General features: G+C 46.5%; 1 protein-coding gene across 1 annotated transcript in view; it reads left to right on the forward strand.

Annotated features, from left to right (window-relative positions):
- The first annotated feature begins 1,233 nt into the window (after positions 1-1,233).
- PLEKHG4 (pleckstrin homology and RhoGEF domain containing G4) overlaps positions 1,234-23,134 on the forward strand; it is a 165,812-nt gene continuing 143,911 nt past the window's right edge. The window contains exon 1 of the mRNA XM_084644640.1: positions 1,234-1,314. Within this exon, the coding sequence (XP_084500766.1) occupies positions 1,312-1,314 (3 nt within the window). The 5' untranslated portion in view covers positions 1,234-1,311. The remainder of the gene's footprint in view (positions 1,315-23,134) is intronic.

Genomic DNA, 23,134 nt, shown 5'->3' on the forward strand with positions numbered 1-23,134 from the left:
GAATCTAGTGTCCTAGTGAAAGAGAGAGGGGCTCACTTGCTCTCCTTCGTGTGGTGCACAAAAATTCCAGCAGTACGTCCAACAGAGCCGCCAAACCCCGCGCCACCACTGAGGGGCACAGGATGTTGTTGTCTTTCCACGCAACACAGTTTTTTGCAGTGATTCTCAGTATCAGGCTTTGTGTCCTCATGTCTATGGCTCTGTGTTTTCCGCCACAATTCTGTCAGGTCCCTGTGTGTTGTTGGATCACTGAAAGCACTGAGGCACCTGCATTTCCACCCACCTTCTACCCCCACTGGCTTTTCCATTGTCTTTTCTGTAGGCCACTGTCTGCCTGTTCCGTGACCTTCCTCACTGCTCTGGCCACTGGCCATTTTAAACAATTAAAGAAGGGGTGGAGGAATTTGCCATGCTAAATTACTTCCTCCCTTGGGGAAAAAAGGCCTTTAGACCCAGCTTGATATTGATGTGATTTGGTGCCATTGCATGACATAGTCACCACTTTTCTATTTCCTTTCTAAAGGTTGTTCAGCAAACTATTTCTGTAGGCTCCATTGTTGTTTCCCATAGTTTAACTTGACCTGTTACTCATTTATTGGAAATCCACGGCACCCCCTCTGAATCCTTTGGGGGTCTCTTCTGGGTGAAAACCTTCCACTTTTCTTTAAATTCCAGAAACGGAAAGTGAATTTTGTTGAAAATCATGCATCGGTTGAGGCCTCTTTTTGGGGGACATTGGCATGCTCCCCACATGCACTGCTCCCTTTAGATGTTGTTTCTGGAAAAACAGAGCAGTACATTTCCTCAGTTTTGAATTGGAGTGTTTGCATTAAGGGAAGGTCTCCTAGTAAGGTCAGACAGATTCCAAAGAAACCACTGAGTGAAAGTATAAATCAGTTATACAGGGCTTCTCTGGAATAGCAGGTCTGTACGTTTTGTTGACTCTGCCTTATGGTACTTGTATATTGCTGGGTTTGCAGTGTCCCTGAAGCTGCACTGCACGTGGAATCCAGTGTTTACTGCACTTGTCACTACATCTGTTACTGCTAAACAACGTGCAGCATGTTGGCTGTCACAGCAGCCTTCAGGGTCCCCTAGTTCAGCCCCATGGCTGTGTCATGAGTTAGATTAGTTGGAAATGCAGAGTGGGGCGGGCAAGGGCTTGGATTACAGCTCCATGCTCAAAGTGGTTCAGTGGTTTATGCGTATTTATAAGAAGAGAGTAAAAGCTTGGGGGGAAAACCATGGAAGAAAGAGAGAAAAAATGCTGCTTTTGGAAGTGAGAGGAAGAGGATAAAGGAGTTTAGAAACATGGTAAGTAGATCACAATACAGAGATCGCTTTTCTGGGCACTGGGTGTAGCTGCTGTCGGGGCTTGCAGAGGGGAGCCTGAGCTAATCCTAGGAAGGCAAGTTTGGGTCTTTGAATATTTTTTACATTAAACCATATTTGAACTGAAAGAATAAATTAAAAAAAAAAAAAAACCCCAAGCTTGTCTGTAACTTAGCTACAGTCTGGATACACTGCCAGAGAGATGCAGAGCTGTCCTCAGAGAGGAGTTAGGACTGAGACATCTCATCTGATAGCCACACGGAAACTAGAAGGGCAAGTGACTGGAATGGAGCTGAGACTTTGTGTCATTTCTTTGTATGCTTCCCCGATGCTAGTGCTGTTCCTTTCCCTCCTCAGTCCTTTGCAAATGCAAAGCGGTGAGTGTCTGAAGAGCTGCATCCAGTGAGAGCATCAGGAGTTTACTGTCACTTTTCCCTCACTGACTCTGAAGTTCTCAACTGTAAAAAAAAAAAAAACAAAAAAACCCCAAAAAACTCAGAAGTTTTTGGCCTGATCTAATTTCAGTGGGATGAGAAGATAATCTCCCCCTTAGCCCCCAGAGCATTAGGAAAACCAGCCTGGGCCTTGTGCTTCCTTCTCTGATTAGGTTGATTCATGTGTGGCAGGAGTGTGCACATTCCCAATTCAGTAATAACTTTAACCCTCCCTATGCTGAAGTCCTGCTGATCAGGAGCATGTTCCAACTGCTGATGACTGAGGTTTACCTGGCTGGTTTTGGATGGATTTGTTTGCACTATTTCAGAATGTTATCTTGCTTTGCATTTGGTTTGTTTGTATACTACCACTGTTTTGCAATGATTTCATTTTGGCATTAGTTCTGTAGTGTCCGTCTTAGTTTAATAATCAAGCGCATCTTCTCCGTGGTTTCCATATTGTGCCTGCACAGGGAGGAACGGGAAGATCTGGTAGGACGTTTCTCCCTCTGGCTGCTCTGATACAATAGATTTTGAGTGTTGGAAACTACTCACTCACACAGGCTTGGCCCAATGTGTAAGAGTGTAGTTAAGAAAGTGTTTGGACACAGATGCTGCAGGGAGTGCCTTTCCAACAAGGAGTTGATACAAACACAGAGCAGGGACATTATGACCTCCAAGATGTCAAGTGTCCTGTAAAAACAAACAAACTACTCAGTGGCTCTTAAAAAGAGGGCATGGGAGCTGCTGAAGCTAAGAGGAAGCAGAACACATTACCAGGTAAGTACCAGTGTTAACAGGAACTTCTTTATTCTTGAAGAGAACAGGGCTGCCTCTTAACATAGCCATTTAATAGAATTCCTTTTTCCACACACATTACATCTGACCTACATCTTCCTGAATTTTAAAAAAAAAAAGCACAATTACATGATCAAAAACATCTACACAGACTTGTGTGCGCAATTCCCTCAACTGCAGGTGCCGCTTATCTGTTGTACAAGCCATTTCCATGTTTATTTCCAATGATTGTGTGCAGCCTGTCATTGTGCATGCAAATTTCTACGTTCACCCATTTCTACAAATCTGGCCTCAATGCTACTGTGTCTGAAGTTGCAGTTGAAGAGATTCATAGACTTTAAGGTCAGAAGGAGCCATTATGTTCATCTAGTGGTCTGACCTTTTGCATAACAGAGGCCATAGAATTTCACCCAATTATTCCTGCATCTTGCTCAGTAACTTATGGCTGTACTGGAGCATAGCTTTTAGCAAGACATCCAATTTACCACATCCCCGCAGCAATTTGTTCCAATGACTAATTACCCTTACTTGAAGAAAAAACAAAAAAAACCCCACAACCCCTTGCCTCTTATTTCCTGTTTGAACTTTCCTGACTTTTATTGCCACTCACTGGCTCTTGTTCTGCCCGGTCTGCAAGATTAAGGACCCTTCTGCTCTCAGAAGTCTTCTCCCCATGTAAGTGCTGGTAGACTGTGATCAAGTCACCTCTTGATCTTGTTTTGTGCAGCTAAATTGATCGAGCTTCCTAGTTTCTCGCTGTAAAGCAGGTTTTCCAGACCTGGAATCATTCCTGAAGCTCTTTTCTGAACGGGTTAGATAAATACAAATCCTTAAAAAAACAGGTCTACCAAATGCTGCTCCTCGCAGGGGTTCAATGCACCACCACAACCCTAACATGCCCCTCAGTCTGGGTGCAGCACACAAAAAAGATGGATTCAGGAAGCAATGTGGCCAGGCACTTGGATTATACTATACAAAAGAGAAGTCAACAAGTGGTGGCCCTGAAGGGAGGGGGAGCAGGACATCAGGCTCATGTGAAGAGGAAAAAGAATGTGCTCATGGGAAGCAGAAGCATTAAGAAGAGAGGTTTTGAGAAGGGCTTTAGGATGATCCGATTCAGGAAAATGAAGAGAAGAGGGGAAGGGAACTCCAAAGAAGTGGAGTTAGAAGAAGTGACTCACAGTAAGGAGACTGTGTGTGGATGAAGGAATGGAGCACAAAGGTTGGAAGTGACAAAGGAAGGCAGGAACTGGAGAGATTCTGGTGCCAGCATGAAATGAAAGAGTGGAAATTTTCAAGTGGCAGCAGATGGCTAGGAAGCCAGTGAGGGGAATGGGAATAAAAACGGGGCGTGCTGCAAGATTTTGGACTGATTGAAATTGCTGGAGAGAGGATTCTGGGAGAGTGCTGCAGATGGCATTGCACACATATTGATGTGGACCAGGATGGCCACTGTATCTAAAGTAAGTTTGAAAAGCAGCTAGAAAATTTCCTGCCCTCCAACCCAATGCGTACACTGGCTAGCTACAGTTTTAGGTGCATATTTTTCCTTCTGGGATGGTCTGCTACTTTTTTCCTTTCTCTAACATATGGCCTAACACGCACCTCTCAGTTAGGGACTTTGCAGGGCCAAGTGTAGCTCAAATGGAGTGATTGGGGAGAGAAGAGATGGCATGTTCAAGGACCAGGGGGCCAGTGGCAAGGGCCATGCTACATAGGGAAGAAGTACACAGGATGTCTCGTGCACTCACACATTGAATGGTTCTGCTCACAGCAGAGATGCTGGAGATTTGCATATTTCAATAGTCTTCTAAACTGTGCTTTAGTCCTTTGTATTTCCATACTGAGCGTCAGGGAGCCCAGGCATTTGAAAACGCCGGCACCCTGGGTTTTTTTCCAGTGTGAATCAATGTCCGTGCTTGTAAAGAGTCAAGGTGGGCGAGGTAATATCTTTTTATTGGCCCATGTGCTTGCAAAAACGTTGTGGTGCGTTGTTGTTATGAGGCACTGGAGTTGTGCGCCGTGTGCTTGGCATATGCATGTGTGCATTGCCAACTCTATTAGCTTAGGCTAAAAAGCCATACAGTATAGGGTAAAAGGCAGCATTGTCCAGGGGCTGGGAAGCCTGATTCCTATTCCTGGCTGTGCCACAGACTTCCTATGTGACCATGGGCAACTCACTGGGCCTCCGTTTTCCCTCCCACTCTTTGTCTGCAGGCCGAATAGAAGAGACAGACTTGTTTGGGAGCAGGGACTGTCTCCCACTAGGTGTGTATGCCATGCTGGGCACAATAGGGCCTGATCCTGGCTGGAGCCTCTAGGTGCTACTGTAATACAAATTATTAGTAAGGAATGCCAGCTGCACACTGGTAACAGGCAGGGACATGCAGGGAGCATGTCTCAAGAGGGCCTGATCACTTACTGCTTCCTGGATTTAACGTGTGTAAGGTCCTGGTCACTAGTGTTTGGGGAACACTTGGTTCCTTTTTTCTTGGTGTTAATGTTGGTGGGGCTCACATGGAGCCATTTTAACTTGTCTCTGATTCCACCAGCAACCCATCCCCTACCCCATTTCTTTGGAGACAGCCTTCACCTCTTGACAAACACATGACTATTCCTGGGTGTGGAAACAATCATACAGAGGCCATGATTTTTAAAGTGACTTTGGGGTCCAACTTTTGAGATGCCTTAAAAGGGGCCTGATTTTTAGAAAGTGTTTAGCATACAAAAACACTAGTCCCTTTTGCAAATCTTGGATGTTAGCTGCTAAATGCAGACGAGAGGAGAGGTCAGCACAGGGCCATAGCCAGATAAATGGTCAATACCAGGAAGCAGCAGGAACTTTAAAAGGAAATCCAAACAGATGCGCTCTACCCATTCCAACCACTCACTGGTGAACGTGTGTGTGTGTGTGTGTGTGTGTGAGAGAGAGAGTTTGAGGCCAGAAGGTGCCTCTGTGATCATCCAGTCTGACCTCCTGCATCACACAGACCAGAGACTTCCACGGTGGCTTATTCTTCCTTGTTGTATAAGTGACATTGAGCCCAACAACATGTGCTTGAACTACACCCTACCTTTTCGAGAGAGGCCCTGTTCTGTGTCCTTCCCAGAGTTTACCCCTGTAAGGTTCTCTGATGGCTTCTATTCTGGTTTACCCAGGTTATTTCCCCAGCTTCCTGTCTGCATTCCCCATGTAAAACACGTTTAGTCTCTCCTTGAACTCATGTTAAGATCAGGGATGAACAAGTTATTTCTACTAAGCAGGCAGAGGAGACAGAGTCTGCATACAGTGTTGCCAGCTCTAATGAATTAGTTAATATTTAGTGTTTTTCTTACGTAAGGAGGGTCTTGTCCCTGCCAACTCTGCCTGGCAGAAGGGTTATACTTAAAATGCTGGTTTCTGCTAGTGAGAAGCTCAGCTTTCACTGACTAGGGGCTCGTGTACTTCACAACCGAACTCATTGCACAGACCAGGAACTCCTTGCATCCCTCCAGTCCACCCACAAGCTCCCTATGTGCCACCACCCTTCCATCCCCCTCTAGTTCAGGGACTCGCTGCAACCCCCACCCCATTGCCTGTGCCAGGGGATCTGTGTGCCCCCATCACCATTCTTTCTTTTCTTTCTGGTTGGGGGAGAAATCGTTCAGGGCGTCAATATATTAAACGCTGATGGCTACAGCTGAGATGTGTGTGTACAGGGGCATGGGGTTCTGCTGGAAGGTGTAAATGGCTGCCATCAGCCAGTTCTTAGATCCGTAGACAATTACAGACCTGGCTGAAGCTGCTGGGTTTGCTAGGCTATGTCTACACTACCGCTTCTGTCAGCATAACTTATGTCACTCAGTGGCATGAATAAACAAAGCTGGGGGGAGAGATAGATACGCTGGAGGGTAGGGATAGGGTCCAGAGTGACCTAGAAAAATTGGAGGATTGGGCCAAAAGAAAACTGATGAGGTTCAACAAGGACAAGTGCAGAGTCCTGCACTTAGGATGGAAGAATCCCATGCACCGCTACAGGCTGGGGACCGACTGGCTAAGCGGCAGTTCTGCAGGAAAGTAAATGGGGACTACAGTGGATGAGAAGCTGGATACGAGTCAGCAGTGTGCCCTTGTTGACAAGAAGGCCAACAGCATATTGGGCTGTATTAGTAAGAGCACTGCCAGCAGATCGAGGGAAGTGATTATTCCCCTCTATTCGGCACTGGGAAGGCCACATCTGGAGTATTGTGTCCAGTTTTGGGCCCCCCACTATAGAAAGGATGTGGACAAATTGGAGAGAGTCCAGTGGAGGGCAACAAGTCATGTGCCCCAGCCCCCTAATCATTTTTATGGGGAGAGGCTGAGGGAACTGGGGTTCTTTAGTCTAAAGAAGAGAAGAATGAGATGGGATTTGATAGCAGCCTTCAACTACCTGAAGGGGGGTGCCAAAGAGGATGGAGCTCGGCTGTTCTCAGTGGTGGCAGATGACAGAACAAGGAGCAATGGTCTCAAGTTGCAGTGGGGGAGGTGTAAGTTGGATATTAGGAAACACTCTTTCACTAGGAGGGTGGTGAAGCACTGGAATGCGTTACCTAGGGAGGTGGTGGAATCTCCTTCCTTTTGAGGTTTTTAAGGCCTGGCTTGACAAAGCCCTGGCTGGGATGATTTAGTTGGGGTTGGTTCTGTTTTGAGCATGGGGTTGGACTAGATGACCTCCTGAGGTCCCTTCCAACCCTGATATCTATGAGTAGGTTTCAGTCCAGAGAAAATTCTTAACTTCTGTTAGCTTCTGATGTCCATTATGGGCCTTGTCTGACCTGGTGAGAGTCTTCTAGGGGAGCTCTGATTGGTTCTCTATCCCAGAGACCAGGTGCCACAGAGACAAGAGGTGCCTTGTCCATCCTGACCAGTCTTTATGAGCAGGAACTACAATCCCTAGTGGTGCCTCTAATTTTGTAAGCCTTTGATGGTATGAACTCAGGGGGTTTAGGGTGTGCCCTGCCACATGAGGTCCTGGGTCAATCTGCCAATGTGAGTCTCCCCATGGAACTCATGAGTCCTCCCAGTGCTGATCTAGATAACTCAAACTGCTACTGTAATGGCCATGCCTCCTGGGAAATCATGGGTAATCCACCCTAACAGTGGCTACTGTACTCTCTCCAGAAATAAGCACACAATTCTCAAATTACCAGACAACTCCAATAAACTTTATACACACAATAGAAATTATATAGACCAAAAATGCAAATAGTTTTGCGTGTAATATTATTGGAAGTTGTCCGGCGGTACTATTACCGATTGTTCTGTTGAATAGATGGTATAAACAGTTAATCTGAGAGGAACGTACACATATTGTTAATTGTGGTGCATTTCTTTTTAGAAGCAGTGCATCTGACCAGTACAGTCCATTTCCTGGCTTAATCTCTCTGATGGCATTTTTTCTTTGGTGCAGAGTTAATGTCTACTGAACCTACAAAGCGTACCTCATTGTGAGCTCAACTGTAAAAAGTATGTGAAAGTTCATAAGATGTTGCAATAACCATGAAAAATAGATGAAGTTGTTTACGACGTTAAATGTTGTAGCAAGTGCAAGAGAGCCAGACAAAGAAGCTGGATTAGTCTAAATCAAAAAATGCCGTGTTACTGTAATCCAAGGATTGTTAAAATTATGCTTGGTAAAGACAAAAAACATGGAACCGGATGTTAATAGACTAAAATTTGTTGTGATGGATATTACGCTTAATTGGTAGACAACATAACGAGGGGATGAACTATGCCACCCACTTTTTCCCTTTGGGGGGTTTCTTATAAAGAGACTTCGGGGGGGAAAAAAAAAGATCAGTTCAGCTCTCCTTGTCCTCTCCTGTCCCACCATGTGCCTTAGCTCTCCTCACCACATCTTCCCCCAGCACGTCCCCCGAACTGCCAGCAGGGCAACTCCTCTTGGCACATCTGAACTCATCTAAAAGACTTCCTTCCTAAAAGCAAGGCTAGCCCTGACCTTGTTCAAGGACCTTTGTTTTCACTGGGAATGCTGAAAGTCATCACATTATCATGAGACTGGGTGGGTGAGCTGATAGGTTTTATTGGATCAGCTTCTGTCGGTGAAAGAGACAAGCTGTCAAGCTTACACCGAGCTCTTCATCAGGTGACTAAGAGCTCAGTGTAAGTTTGAAAGTTTGCATCAGTTGGTGAAAGAAGCTGATCCAACAGAAGATATTATCTCACCCACCTTGTCTCTCTAACATCCTGGGACCAACATGGCTACAACCACACTGCAAATCACATTATCATGCCATCCAACCCCCAGCCCATCAGTGGGCATATCTAAGTGCCAGCTCAGCAAGAGGCACATAGATCCGGCATTGTTTTCCCTTCCCTTGTTGTTATTTTCTGCCCCCTTTCTTTCCTGCTATCCTCTCTCTCACTCTTAGCTGATTTCAGGATTCAATGAAAAGCTACATCCTAGTCATCCAAGCTTGACTTGTTGAAATAGAAAAGATCCAATCAGATGACATCCCTGAAACCAGGATCCAGGCAGCAGGTGTGGTGGTTGATTTGCCAGCCAAAGCATTCACTCATAACTAACCAGGGAGTGTATTTCACCCACCTTTTCTCTCCTGCTCCTTGTGTCTGTTTGCTAAGAACAGGATAAGCAAATTGCCTCTACACTTCAGGACTGAGTAAAATTAACCCCTTTCCTTTTCATCAAAGAAAGGTTTTTCTGAAAATAAGAAACTAATATTTTGCCTCCAAAAGGAGAAAGACTTCAAAAGTTTTAACTGTTTTGTGCAATCACTCAACCAGAGTTTCAGTACAAATACCTGTTTTAATTCAATATTTGTTCTTTTATTAAATCATACACTTTTAATCTAAATGAATGTTTGAAGTGATTGCTAAGTAACCAAGTAGAACCAAAGCCTCTGTTTAAAATAACTCTGAACCTACCTATCGCTGTTTAATGTTAGACAGTGAAAGAGTTTCTAAACAACTTTAACTCTTTAGGCTTTGAGATCAATATCTAGACAACACCCCTACAGGATACATATACATCCAACCAAAACTGGTAACCCTAACACAAGCAAATGACAGCATTGCATGGTTTCAAAACACTGCATGTGATGTGAACGTTTGCCAAAGCCTGGACTGAGACCAAGAAGCTTTCTTTACTGTACACCAAACCCAGCATGTAATGCTGCATGAAGGGCTCTTGTTTTGGTTGTGAGGCACAGCCCCGAGAGGGAAACAGAGAGGAGAGACGCTGCCCCAGAGAGGCCTTTGGGAAAGACTATGCATTAAGACAGTGGGCTCACCCCCTCTCCGTGCCTAGGCAGCTCTAGTGGCAGACTGTGTGGGGTGGGGAGACAACTCTGTTCTTCCTCCTTGCACTCTTTGGGGGGGGGCTTGCATCCTGAGGGGTGGTAAGAGAGCGCAATCCTTCTGCTATCCTAAACCAAGGGAGTGCATTTGTGCCTTTGCCTTTGCCTTGGGAGCCCAAGGAAGGGAGAAGGCTCCTTGCACCCAGCACTGGCAGCTGTGCCAGGGCCAGCTATTTTGGCCTAAAGCTTACGCATGCTGCACAGCAATCCTGGGGAGTGCCATAGGGGTACTGACTTTGACGGTCCAAGCGCTAGAGAAGCTTTCTTCCCAAACACCGACAGGGAGGACAAACAGTTAGCAGGCACCTGTCCTTGTCAGAGGGAAGAGTGCTGCAGAGATAGCTGCATATCTTCGTTGTGAGGAAAGAGATTAAGGTCATTGTTAAACGTGATTTCCTGGAGCCACTAACCACAACAGATAAGGCACCAGAGAGGAAATGAAATATTCTGGGCCAAACTGGTGCCCAAACTACAAGCGTTCAATGAGGATGCTCCGATTCCAGGCAGCCTCATCAAGTGACCAGCGAACAGAATGCAGGATCACCCGCTGTAACAGGATAATGTCATGCTGGAGGGTGAGGGTCCTGAGCCCCACCTCTTGCCCAGCCCTTGCTGCAGATGCACCCCCAGATTCTGAACTTTAATTTTAAAAAACTCATGTTCCTAGCCCTCATGGTTGGGAGGAAAACCTTGAAAATATAACCCCAGAGTAGCTGATACAGTGACATCTGCCTGAGTCTACACTCAGCGTGAAACAATAACCCTGCAGGGGTGAACTGCCCCAGTCACTCCCATTCCAAAAGAGCACACTGTAAATATTGAACATTATTTACTATTTCACAGCTGATCATTTTAGTAGTAACACCCAGGGAAGATAATTATTCCACAATCCTATACTGTGCACCAGAGGCCAATAATCCCAGCTGTCTCCTCCCCTGAAGCCAAGACGTCCAGCTGCTCCCTGACAACTTCTCAAATAGGGTTAGGAGCAGCCAACACAAATCTGGGTGTAAAAAAAACCTGAACATGTAAGGCCAGCATAAAACTGAATTGGATATGGCAGCAATGATTAGAGGCTACTGCACTAATTAGATCACTAGCAGAGTAACAAATACAGAGGCTTCTTTACTGATTAGATTAATCAATTTCACATTTAACTAATTAAAACCCTCTATTTTAACATTTGAATGAAGCTGCTGCAGAATCCTAGCCTGCAGAATCCCCCCAGAGACTGTACAAGGTTGCAAAGCCTTGCCGGCACAGCCCCTCCATCTGACCCCACCTGGGGGGTACAACAGTAAGGGAGGTTTTCATTCATAGAATCATAGAATATCAAGGTTGGAAGGGACCTCAGGAGGTCATCTAGTCCAACCCCTGCTCAAAGCAGGACCAATCCCCAGTTTTTGCCCCAGATCCCTAAATGGCCCCCTCAAGGATTGAACTCACAACCCTGGGTTTAGCAGGCCAATGCTCAAACCACTGAGCTATCCCTCCCCCCCAGCTCCTTTGCAGTTGTCTTGTGTGGGAGCCCAGATATAAGAATTTTATTAAGATGATGTTAAAATAAAAAGAAAAAGGTACAGAGTTTAAGCTTCTGGTTATCAGGGAATAACGTACAGATTATCAAGGGGCGCGCAGTTCGGTTTAGGAGTGGATGGCGTAAGGAATACGTAATCTGCAATATCCCCAATGGGGGTAAAAGGTTAACGGGTCAAAGTACAGACATTGAGATATGAGATATTATGTTGACCATATAATGGTTATGTTCAGGTGTGGAGCATAATGATGAGGATGGATTTACCCTCATTTGGTCAGATTTAATGTTCAGTGAGTTTATGGTTCCAGTTCATATGGTCCAATGGAAAAAGTCTCTCAGTCCCTTTCTTGTAGTTGATGCACGATGTCGTACCGGCTCACACCTCCTGGTACTGTCGGTGGCTGGTGATGTGTTCGATGTAGATGTCCCTGGACCATCGGACGGTGTCCGAGACCATGAGGCACCGCATGAGCCGTGCATAGCATCGACCAATCCCACAGGTCCGCAGCACACACTCGTTGCAGGGGTCCCAGGCACCCAGGGCTCCGACGATCAGGGCATCCATCTGCACCTTGTAGCCCTTCGCTCTCAGGGCATTGGCCAGGGGGGTGTACTTTTCCAGCTTATGAGCTCGGGCTTCGCGAAAGGCCGGGGTCCTGTTCTCAAAGGAAACCGTGAGGTCGACGAGGATGATCTTTTTCTGGGTCTCATCGGTGACGACCACGTCAGGTCGCAGCTGGCCGCTAGTACTGGGGATGGCGCAGTTCATGGAGACCTCCCCCAGCTGCGGTGTGGTGGCTTTCACCAGGCGGTTCTGGAGTCGGGCTTGCAGCTGCACGGGATGTGGGGCAGGGTCTCGTTGTCGTAGCTGCACTTCCTGCAACGCTTGTCTCGGTTCCTGTGGCAGGCGGCTCTGTTGAGCGGGATGCAGTTGAGCTGGGCACGGTAGGTGAAGCTGCCCCCGGCAAGGAAATGGTTGCTGGCATCCTACTTGCTGGTCAGCTCAAAGGCTTTACCTTGGTCCAGTTTACGCTTCAGGGTTTCTACATACAGTGAGTGGATGGCTGCCTTCAGGGTCCCCTCCAGCATGCCCCTGGTGCTCGGGGTGACGATGGTGTTGTCGTCGGACCTGATCTGCGGCACCAGGACTCCCAGCTCCCGGCGCTCCGTGCACCACTCTCGGCGGCAGCTGGTGTGCTTCCCCAGGCGACGTGTGGTGTTGCGAGCGCAGGACCACAGAGAAGCGTTGTCGTGCCCCTCCCTTCCGAATTTGCCATCCAGGGAGCTGCTCAGGAAGGTGGCGATGTCTTGGTTGGAGGGGACTCTGCTAATTTGCTTCTTTGTCGCGTCACGGAAGGCTTTTGCCGCGATGTTCCTTACCATGGTGTCGGGACACGTCAGCAGGTGGAAGGTGTGGGTGATCACCGCAATGTCGCACAGATCGCCCATGCGGGGGACGTTGGCACCTACATTGGCTCCTTCCCCTCAGAGCTGAAGGGCACATTTCCCAAGAGTAGAGAATCAAGTAGCTCACACCAGCCCCTACTGTGGTACGCTACTGACAGAGCAGTGGTTGTGGGAGGCAAGGCCAGATTGCCAGAATAAGGAGGCAGCATAGGTAAATTGGGCACTACCGCTGAGCTGTTTGGTAGCTGGCTGCTAAGGAATGTATTTACCAGTACTGGGCTATAGTCAAATGATGGCAGGTCTTTTGCCAATCCGAATCTTCAGGGGATCTAACAGACATAAAGTGAATGCTGAAAATCCACTTGTTTGAGTGCTTACATTTGCACAACCAGGTGTACTATCAGCCAGGCCTATGCTGTGGTACCCCAAATCTCCTCTCACTTATACCAACGGAACTCCCCTGACTTCAATGGAGTTCCACTGGTGTCACCGTGACCAGACGGTGGTTTGCAGTGTGCTGGGAAATGTAGGAAGATTTCCACAGGACAGCTTTAATCACACTTCTGATCTGCTGTTATTTATGTTCTCCTTTTGTGAACGTCAACGGATCTGGTGGTGTGGAGCACTTGTATAATATGTGATTATCCCCAGTATAACCTTATAGACTGGGTACAGGGGCCTGAGGTTAGGCCTGTGATCTGGATGTCCTAGGAAAGGAACACAAAGAGGAAAATGCTTAATTCTAAGGCTGTAGTCTCCCTGTGTGGTTCTGGTGACTTACCCAGGAGGGGTATAGTGCAGCAATATTTCTCCATATTTTCTCAGTGTATTTCTCCATTGGTTACATGCCTCCTCTAGCTGGCATTCTCTCGGGGGCAGAATCTCAGAGCTAGGTTTAAACCATCGCAGTGCCTGTTGAGCTTGAACCATGCTGAATGGCTGTGGATTCTTTCAAACTTGTGCTGCCTCTCAGACTACGTTTACCCTTTGAACAAGGTTCTTCTCATACTCTCAGGAGGCTGGTATGCAGGCCCATTCATGGATGAAAGGAAAAATGCTTGTGAATGTATTCTTTTTTGTGTTTGAGCTTCATAACCACCCACATTTTGGCATCCATCTCTTCTGTGCACAAAGATGTCTTTTAGAAATCACTCGTTAAATCTCCACCCTTCTTTGATAAGTATGGAAATAATGGAAATGCGTGAGGCTGCTTTTGTTCAAAAAGGTTATAAAGGGAGTATCTCTGGGGCTATATTTATTCCTTCTAACTAGGAGTTAAGTGAAAATGATCCACTCAGTTTATCACTGAGTTAGCTAACTCATTGGCATGCGTTTCTAACACTGTATTTGAGCATGGGAAAAGTTTTCCTCCAGTTCATGTAAGTCCTGAACAGCAGGCCCTGGGAGATGGAGAATTTGTGGTCATGACTATTCATAGGATCATAAGACTGGGAGGGACCTCGAGAGGTCATCTAGTCCAGTCCCCTGCACTCATGGCAGGATTAACATGTTTCTTTCTTTCCCAACAAGTTGTGGTGATGCCAAAGTCATAGAAAAGTTCTGACAAAAGGTTTTGTCATGTTATGTATTAATGGGCAGATTTTCCAGAGAGCTCTGCACCCAGTGGCTCCCATTGTTTTCAGTGCGATCTACTGAGTGTGGAGCATGTTTGAGTGTTCCTGTTCTCATGGCCAGAGTTTCAAAGCACTTTAGGTTCAGGTGTTAGCTGCAAAGTTGGGTGAACCTGAACTGTGTCTGACTAGAGAACACAGGTCATGTTGAGGTGACACAGCATTGCTCGGTGCTCAAGCAGCTCTGTGGAGTTAGTGGAACATGACTCCTGGGAATGGAGGAGCACAAGTGGCTGGAGCAGCAGAGGGCTGGTCTCATGAGGAATCAGCTGACCATTCTCCTTGTGCTCTAGGGATGAGTTGCCAGGGTTCTTCCGGGCTGGAAGCATCCCATGTGGCTGATCCTTTCCTTCAGCCTGTACCCCAGATATGGGCTCCCAGTGTTTGGGATCCACCATAGCATCTCTTGTCATTTGGGATCCAGTGATAGGCACCCAGAGGGAGGGGCTCTTATGAACCAGCTGCTTCCCTAGGAAGCCATCCCTCCCCTCCTGGGCTTGCTACTTTGGTGTATTAGTCTGATGCGGCTAGCTCCTTTCCCCTATGACATTGCATCAGTGTGTCATAATGATTCATAGAGTTTAGAGGCAGAAGGGACTATCAGATCATCTGATTTGACCTCCTGTATATCACAGCCCTTACATTTCACACAGTTACCCCTGTATGGAGCCCCATAGCTTGTGTCCTAAAATATCTTTCAGAAAGGTATCCAGTCTTGATCTGAAGACTTCAAGAGATGGAGAATCAGTCACTTTCCTTGGTAGTTAGTTCCAGTGGCTTATCACCCTCTCTGTTAAAAACAGTCTTATTTCTTATTTAATTTGTCTGGCTTCTGCTTCTAGCCACTGGATCTTGTTATGCATTTGTGTGCCAGAGAAATGCATATGATCAAGTAACACAAATAATGATTTAAGTGCTCACTGATGTGAAGATAAAGTTTCTGGCACTGCTTAGTCATTTTGCTAGTGGATTATCTTCCCTTTTTAGCAAAGGCGTTTTCCACTCTGCTGGACGATGCTCCCGGATGGGTGTTTGAGTTCAAGGTGATGGATATTGTGTAAAACTTGCTGAAACTGTACAATGCTCCTGGCTAAAAGATGTTAAAAATGAGCCAACATGTCTGACTGAAAGTTTATGCAGTGCCAAGCTGATATAAATGAAGCCCTTTCGTTTTGCTCTGGTTTCCCTGTCTCATTGCTCTCTGGAGATTGCTCACAAACATGCGAGTCTCCTTCCCCTTGGTGCTAGGCCTTGGTCAGAGTGATTGTGGTCGTGCTTCCTGGCATGTCACACACAGTGCTGAAGTCTGGCGCTGGGAACAAGTGTAGGGTTATATTTAGTAGTAATGGGATGAAATCAAACAAGAGCAATAATGCATGCTGGATAGGGGGAAAAAGATCCTAATAGTGAAATCTGTTAGACCACAGAATCTCCTTAGACACCTACTAAGGAAAGGAATGGATGCCCTATTGTTTGGGTCATTTCAAAGTTGATCTGGAAATCTAGGCACAATCCTGCATGAGTTAAATGGAGGTGGACTTATTATCTACAATAAGATTCCAGGAATCTCACTCTGTGTGTCAGTCTGGGGCCTCGAATGTCTGTCTGAGTCAATGTGAAGTGATGGAAGCAGCTACAAGCGTGGCTGAGAGCTCTTTTATTCCAGAATATATCCAGGCTGAATCATCACTGGGTTTTACGGTCTGCAAGCATCCACTTTTTGAGTTTCAACTTTACACTGATATACAGCGGCAGTAAAGCATCTGTGCCATGACAAGAGTCCTAAACCATCGTGGTATCAGAATTAACTCCTCCAATCACCACCCTTACTACAGCTAGTTTGCATCATACTGACACTTAGAACGTCGGTTGAGTCAGTGTGAGTGATGTTCAGAACATCACCAGTTTCAAATATCACATGGCCCTGGGCGAACCAGATGGGATGTTGGAGTCGAAAGGCTCCGTGGTGGTAGGATCATGATAGCTGCTTGGGAGACAGTAACAGTTCCATGGGGGTAAGAAATGGGTGCTTGTGCGTCCCACCGGGGGCAGCTTGGTGCACAAGCCTTGGGAACATGTACAACGTTGCTCACTACCGCACAGGGCCTGGAAACCAGAGCCCCCATTTATGGCTTTTTTTTACACACATGCCTTTACGAATTACACCTGTGGGACAGCTAGCCTTTCAGGGACTAATGATTTAATAAATCTTCTCCTGTCTCTAACTTCTGTCATTCTATCACTTGCGATATCACAGTTCTTATGACTCCTGGTTTTAGAAATATACATGTCCCACTTGACAGTTAAGCGGAGGGCACTCATGTAGTCTGTCGCTGGGCTCTTGCAGTGTAAGGCTGATGGGCTGTACCCTGGGCATGTCACGGGAGCCACTCTCAAATACAGTGACCTTTGAGGCATCCTGTGAATTCTTTAGGAAGCAATGGAATGTGGAACAAAACTAGCTAGTGTTAAGTTGCACTAACATTGTATAAAGATTATCATTATCGTCTGGCATTTCGAAAGCGTGTGAGGCCTTGTCTGTGCACAGAGCTACACCAGTGTAACTAAAGGTGTTTCCAAAACCCACTCAGTTGGGCTGTGAGGAGCTGCAGTTCCCCCTTCTGGTTGCTGGAGAGCGCTGTGGAGCACGGCTGCTTATCTTCCTCCCCTCTGGCTCCAAGCAGGGCAGGAGCAGCCAGGGGGACAGAAGTTGGGTGGGTGGGGAGGAAAGCAGGACTCCGCTGGGCTCGAGAGTCCCCAGTCCTCCCACCCAGCACCCACCATTGAGCTCAGCCACCCAGCATCCCCTGCCCTGCCCTAGCACCCACTGAGCTCTGCCTGCCAGCACCCACCTGCCTCAGGCAGCCCAGCCCCCCGTCCCTGCACTCCCCCCCACACTAAGCTCAGCCACCAGGCAGCCCAGCCCCCACTGAGTTCAGCCACCCAGCATCCCCTGCCCTGCCCTAGCACCCACTAAGTTCAGCCACCCAGCATCCAGTCTATTTTCCTTTGGAGTGGGAAGATATTGGTTGGTGAAAGCTTGTGCCACGCTTTAAATCCAAAGGCCTTCGGCCTGCCTGTGCCCAGTGGAGAGGCATGTTAGGGGCAGTACTTGACTTTGGCAGCAGTCGTGGGAAAGCCCTTCTTGAGTAGAATGATACCTGTCATCTGGAAGTTCAGGCTGCTTCCAGTCTATTCTGCTCTTCACTTCCCGGCAGATGTTGCAGTCGCTGCCTGCGTTTGGGCATGGCATCGAGATGCTTTTTACAAAGAGCTGAGGAATCCCATGCTAAGAATATGTACAGAAGTGGGGCTCCGTGTCTGAAGTGCATTCTGGAAAGCAAGTGTCTCATCTTAATTTGGTTTTAACTAAACCAGAGATTGCAAGCTAATCATTTCCAAGTGTTTTGTTTTTCTGCAGTGACTGTACCAATTATGCTGCATACTGTCCTGCAGCAGCTTCCAAGGCTGTAGCATCAGTACCGAGCTAGGAGAGTGGATTGGCCACATGCGGAAGTGATTTTTTTTCTCATTTCATTTTGTGGAGCACCACTTTGCTGTATGAGTTGCATTATTAACCAGCTGTAGAGCAGTCAGGCTTGTGGCTGAGTGTCGGCTTTGGTGGGCTTGAGCTGGGTTGTGGTAGCCCATTGTACCAGCGCTACCAGGTGGCCCACTGGGTTCTGCAGGATGTAAGCATAAAAACCATATTCTCAAAGGACGTGAGTACCCACATTTCCAGCTGAGATCAACAGCTATGGCTGCACCTCTGAAAAATCAGACCTGACTATGTAGTCCTCCTCTGACTGCAGGTACAGCCTTCCATGGGTGCAAGGATTCTGTGCTTTCATCCTAAACCTACCAGCAGGCTGAAGCAAGAAGCCTATGAGAGAGGTGAACTGCTCCTGTTTATGTCATTGGGAAGTTAAATTGCCAACATTAGGCTTCAGAGTTAAGTATCAGCTACAGAATTTAACAGCAGACCATTTTAGCAAAAACATCTAGTGACTCGGGGACTGTAAGCCAAGCATGGGTAAAACATCGGCTTGTCTTCTCCATTCTGCCCCTAAGCATTGGTACCTCCGAGTGAACAGTGCAGGGTGTGGGCTTACATTTGTTCTCTGAAGAGTGCTCTCTTGGAAACTGATGGTTGCTGAAATTAGAGCTGATTGGAAAATAAGTGAAAAATTTAGACTGTTTGTCGAAAGAATGAACACTGAAAAAAGTTCAGCAGAAAACTCAAAAACTGGAAAAACCTCCAGTTTTCCAACACAAGTTTTCAGTTTTAGGTTTTTGGATGAAAAATTGAAACATTTTGAGGAACGTAGATATTTTATGCTAAAAGGTTCATTTTGTCAAATCCAATTTTCCATTTTTTAAAAAAAAAGTTTCAGTGGAAAATGTTCAACCAGCGCTTGCTGTGGTTCTTAGCAGTGAGCTCAGCAGTACTTCTCTCGTCCAGGTTGTTCAGGGTGTTGCAGTCTAAGTTGAACCCCTGCTTAGTTCTCCTTCCTGTCTCCCTCCTGCAGATTCCAGGGCTAGCTCGGGACTGTGGTTTACTCTCTGGCTGAGGCAGGGTAGTGCGAGGGGTCCAAGGAGAATGGTGCTAAACTTGGCACTGGGTACACCTTGCTGCTTTCTCCGTTATTTCCATTTCTCTCTCTTCTCTGTCCATTGTTGTGTTGGTCTCTCCTCTTTTTATTATTCCTAGTCTCTATATCTTTCCCTCCCTTTCCCTTTGTGCCCCTACCATTTCTTCCCATGCTCCCCCATGCCTCAGAGTGTACCTGTGCATGGGTGGCTTTCAGTGAGGGGTAGACACTTGTGGAACTGAGAGCCAGGCTGTGGCCAAGTGTGAGTTCTGACATCTCCATTCTGACTTTTCTGAGCAATTCAGGGCCCAAGCGTATGCATGTGTGCTGCTTGGTCACAAAAAGGCCCAGCGGCTAGATCCACAAAGGGACTTAGGAGCCTTACTGCCACTTTAGGCACATTAAGTCCAACATTTAGACACCACTAAGATCCTCAAAACCAGGGTTCACCTGCCTCTTAACGCTGTAGGTGCCTAAATTCCCTAAGCACCTGCGTTTCTACCAGTAAAGTCTCCATGGCATCTCATTTCTGCTGGTGGGCATGTGCAAACCCACCTAATTCCTGATGCCAATGAGCTGCGGGGTGCCTCGTTCACACCTAAGCCTCGATGGGATTCACACTAGGCATTCCCCTATCTATCTCACCTGAGGGACCAATCCAGGAGGTGTGCTCAGATCATGCCCAACCTGCGCACTAGACAGTAGTGCCCACCTAGGGGATAGGTGTTGCAATGCTGAGCCTAGTAATGTGTGTTTACCCCTAACCCCTGCACAAAGGGGGCATGGAGCAGCTGGCATTGCTGTTCGCTCCCCTCCTCTTCACACCCCTATGGCGTTTGGGGGGCAGGGAGAGAGTGAGGAGCAACTCTCCTTCTTCCTTAACCCCAAACCTGGCCGGTACCTGTGGTGTTTGCTGGAGCAGCACGAGGGAGGAACTGCACTGCTCACTGGCTTAAACTTGTATTTTAGACACACAATATTGACCTCTTTCAGCCCTTCACCGAGGCTGTTTCTTCAGACATCTCTGAAAGCTAAATGAATAGGTAGGCCAAACCAGCAGAATTCCCGCATTCCCGGGGTGGAGTTGCCTTAATGAGCATAGTGAATTGGCTGCCCCAGAGAGATTCAGTTAACCCTTTAGACACTTCAGCTGATTGCAGCTGTCATGTATTTACTTCAGAAAGTGCAGCTCTGAGGCAGCATCTGGTTTTCAGTTAAGTTCCAGTTTGTAGTCTGTCTCCCAGTCTGGCTTGACTGACCCACAAGGAGATGAGGAGGACTTGCCCAAGGTCCCATAGTGAGTCTGGGACCCAGCAGGATCGGGACATGCCATCCTGCAGGTGTAGCACCTACCATTACCTGCTCCCCCAGCCCTTGGCTTCCAAATGGACTCCTAGAATGGCTTTAGTTCTACCCACTGTACAGTGCCTCATACACAGGGCAAAGCTTATCTCGAGAGCTGCTCTAGATCCATCACCCTCAAAGGGCCAGTGGCTGAGTGGAACTGCAGAGAATGCTAGAAGGTGCTGTTGCAGCAATCAGTGTGTTAATGAGTTAATCCCTGTTTGTGCCCTTAATGATCATTAAGATTTCCTACTCAAAACTGAGACTCAGGAAATGTCTGTGTTAAAGGCTGGATTTGTAAACAAGCTAGGTGCATGGTTACTACAGTTGCACACTCAAATCAGGTACCTATGTGTGCATGTGCCCAGAAACAGCCATTTGTGCATGTAACTGCCAGTTAGGTGCATAATTGTGGGTACTCTTTGTGTCCATAGATTGCTTAAAATCAAGCCCCCAAAAGCAGATTGAGGACTGGGAAGATTAACTACATCTTTGTAATGCATCTTACAGGCCTGTAAACCTAACTTCAGTATCAGGCAAATTGCTGGAAACTATTGTAAAGAACAGAATTATCAGGTATAGAAATAAATATGATATGTTGGGGAAGAGTGGCTTTACAAACATGGCTTTGTAAAGGGAAATTATGCCTCGCCAGTGTATTAGAATTCTTTGAGGGTGTCAACAAGCCTACGGACAAGGCTGATCCAGTGGGTATAGTGTACTTGGACTTTCAGAAAGCCTTTGACAAGGTCCTTCACCAAAGATTCTTGAACAAATTAAGAAGTCATGGGATAAGAGCGAAGGTCCATTCATGGATCAGTAACTGGTTAAAATATAGGAAACAGCATAGGAATAAATGGTCAGTTTTCACAATGGAGAGAGGTAAATGGCAGGGTCTCCCAAGGATCTGTTTGAGGACCTGTTGTGTTCAATGTATTCATAAAGGAACTGGAAAAGGGGGTAAACAATGAGGTGAGTAATTTTGTATTGTCTTCAAATTTTGCCAAGATAGTTAAGTCCAAAGTTGACTATGAAGAGTTACAAATGGATCTTATGGAACTGGGTGACAAAATAGCAAATGAAATTCAGTGGTGATAAATGCAAAGTAATGCACATTGTAAAACATAATCCCAACTATACATATAAAATGATGGGGTCCAAACTAGCTGTTACCAGTAAAGAAAGAGATCTTGGAGTCATCATGGATAGTTCTCTGACAACATCTGCTCAATGCGCAGAGGCAGTCAAAACAGCTAACAGAATGCTAGGAACCATTAGGAAAGGGATAGATAATAAGACAGAAAATATCATAATGCCACTATATAAATCCAAGGTACACCCACACCTTGAATACTGTGTGTAGTTCTTGTTACTCCATCTCAAAAAAGATATATTAGAACTGGAAAAGGTGCAAAGAAGGGCAACAAAAATTATTAGGGGTATGGAAAAGCTTCCCTAAGGTGGGATATGATAGAGGTCTATAAAATCATGATTGGTGTGGGCAGAGTGAATAGGGAAGTGTTATTTATCCTAGAACACATGAACCAGGGTCACCCAATGAAATTAGCAGGCAGCAGGTTTAAAAAAAACAAATGGAAGTACTTATTCACACAACGCATAATCAACCTGTGGAACTCGTTGCCAGAGGATGTTGTGAAGGCCAAAACTATAACTGGGTTCAAAAAAGAATTAGATAAGTTCATGGAGGATAGGTCCAGCAATGGCTACTAGGCAAGATGATCAGGGATGGAACCCCATGCTCTGGGTGTCTCTAAACTTCTGACTGCTAGAAGCTGGGACTGAACAACGGAGGATTGATCACTCAAAATTGCCCTGCTCTGTTCATTTCCTCTGAAGCTGCTGTCTGAACACAGAATACTGGGTTAGATGGACCATTAGTCTGACCCAGTATGGCTGTTCTTATGGTCTTATGTTTACCTAAGGATGTTGCTGCTGCAGCCACAGGGCTCTTTGTCCAGGATATCAGTGCTCTCTGTGCCCCGTGAGAGACAACTGGTCTGTATACACTCCCGTGTTTTGGTGTTTAACGTTTATCTCTGTACTGTTCCTACATAAGGAACAGAATGGATCCCTTCTCCCTCACAAACGCAACTCCTGCGGGCTTTTGGGGATAGATGTAACTGAAGAGAGGTGGGGACTTAGGTATTATCTATATTCTGTGTTTGTACTGTTGTATTAAACAACACTGACAACATGCAATGGCTATTTTCTGTGTGCTTATTTCACTAAAGGTGGGATAATATGCACATTGGAATTTTGTAACATTATCAAGAGGTTTTGACTCAATGCCCATGTTAATAATTGTCTCGTGAAGACTTCCATAGGGCTGCAGGAATGGTATGAGTGTGAGAATAATGGAAGTGCCATCACTGAGCACTGCAGATTTGTGTATTTAGAAAGAAGGGAGATCCCACTCACATACGCCAGAATGGGATCTACAGGGAGTATCTCGGACGGTAGAGACCCTCCCACTGCTGAGGCTACTGTGGGAGCTCTCTGGCCACCAAGCTCCCCTGGGAGTCGAGCATCTGCTCATTACTTTGAGGGAATTATCTGAAAAAATCAGAATGACATACCATTTGGCTCTCCGAGTGCTACCCAATAGCACATACAAAACAACTTCTCCCGCTGATGCATCTGACGCACGGTGCACCATCATGAAAATCACCACTCACTCCA

Source organism: Lepidochelys olivacea, assembly GCF_965140295.1.
Source record: "Lepidochelys olivacea isolate rLepOli2 genome assembly, chromosome: 12".
NCBI classification, from domain to species: domain Eukaryota; kingdom Metazoa; phylum Chordata; order Testudines; family Cheloniidae; genus Lepidochelys; species Lepidochelys olivacea.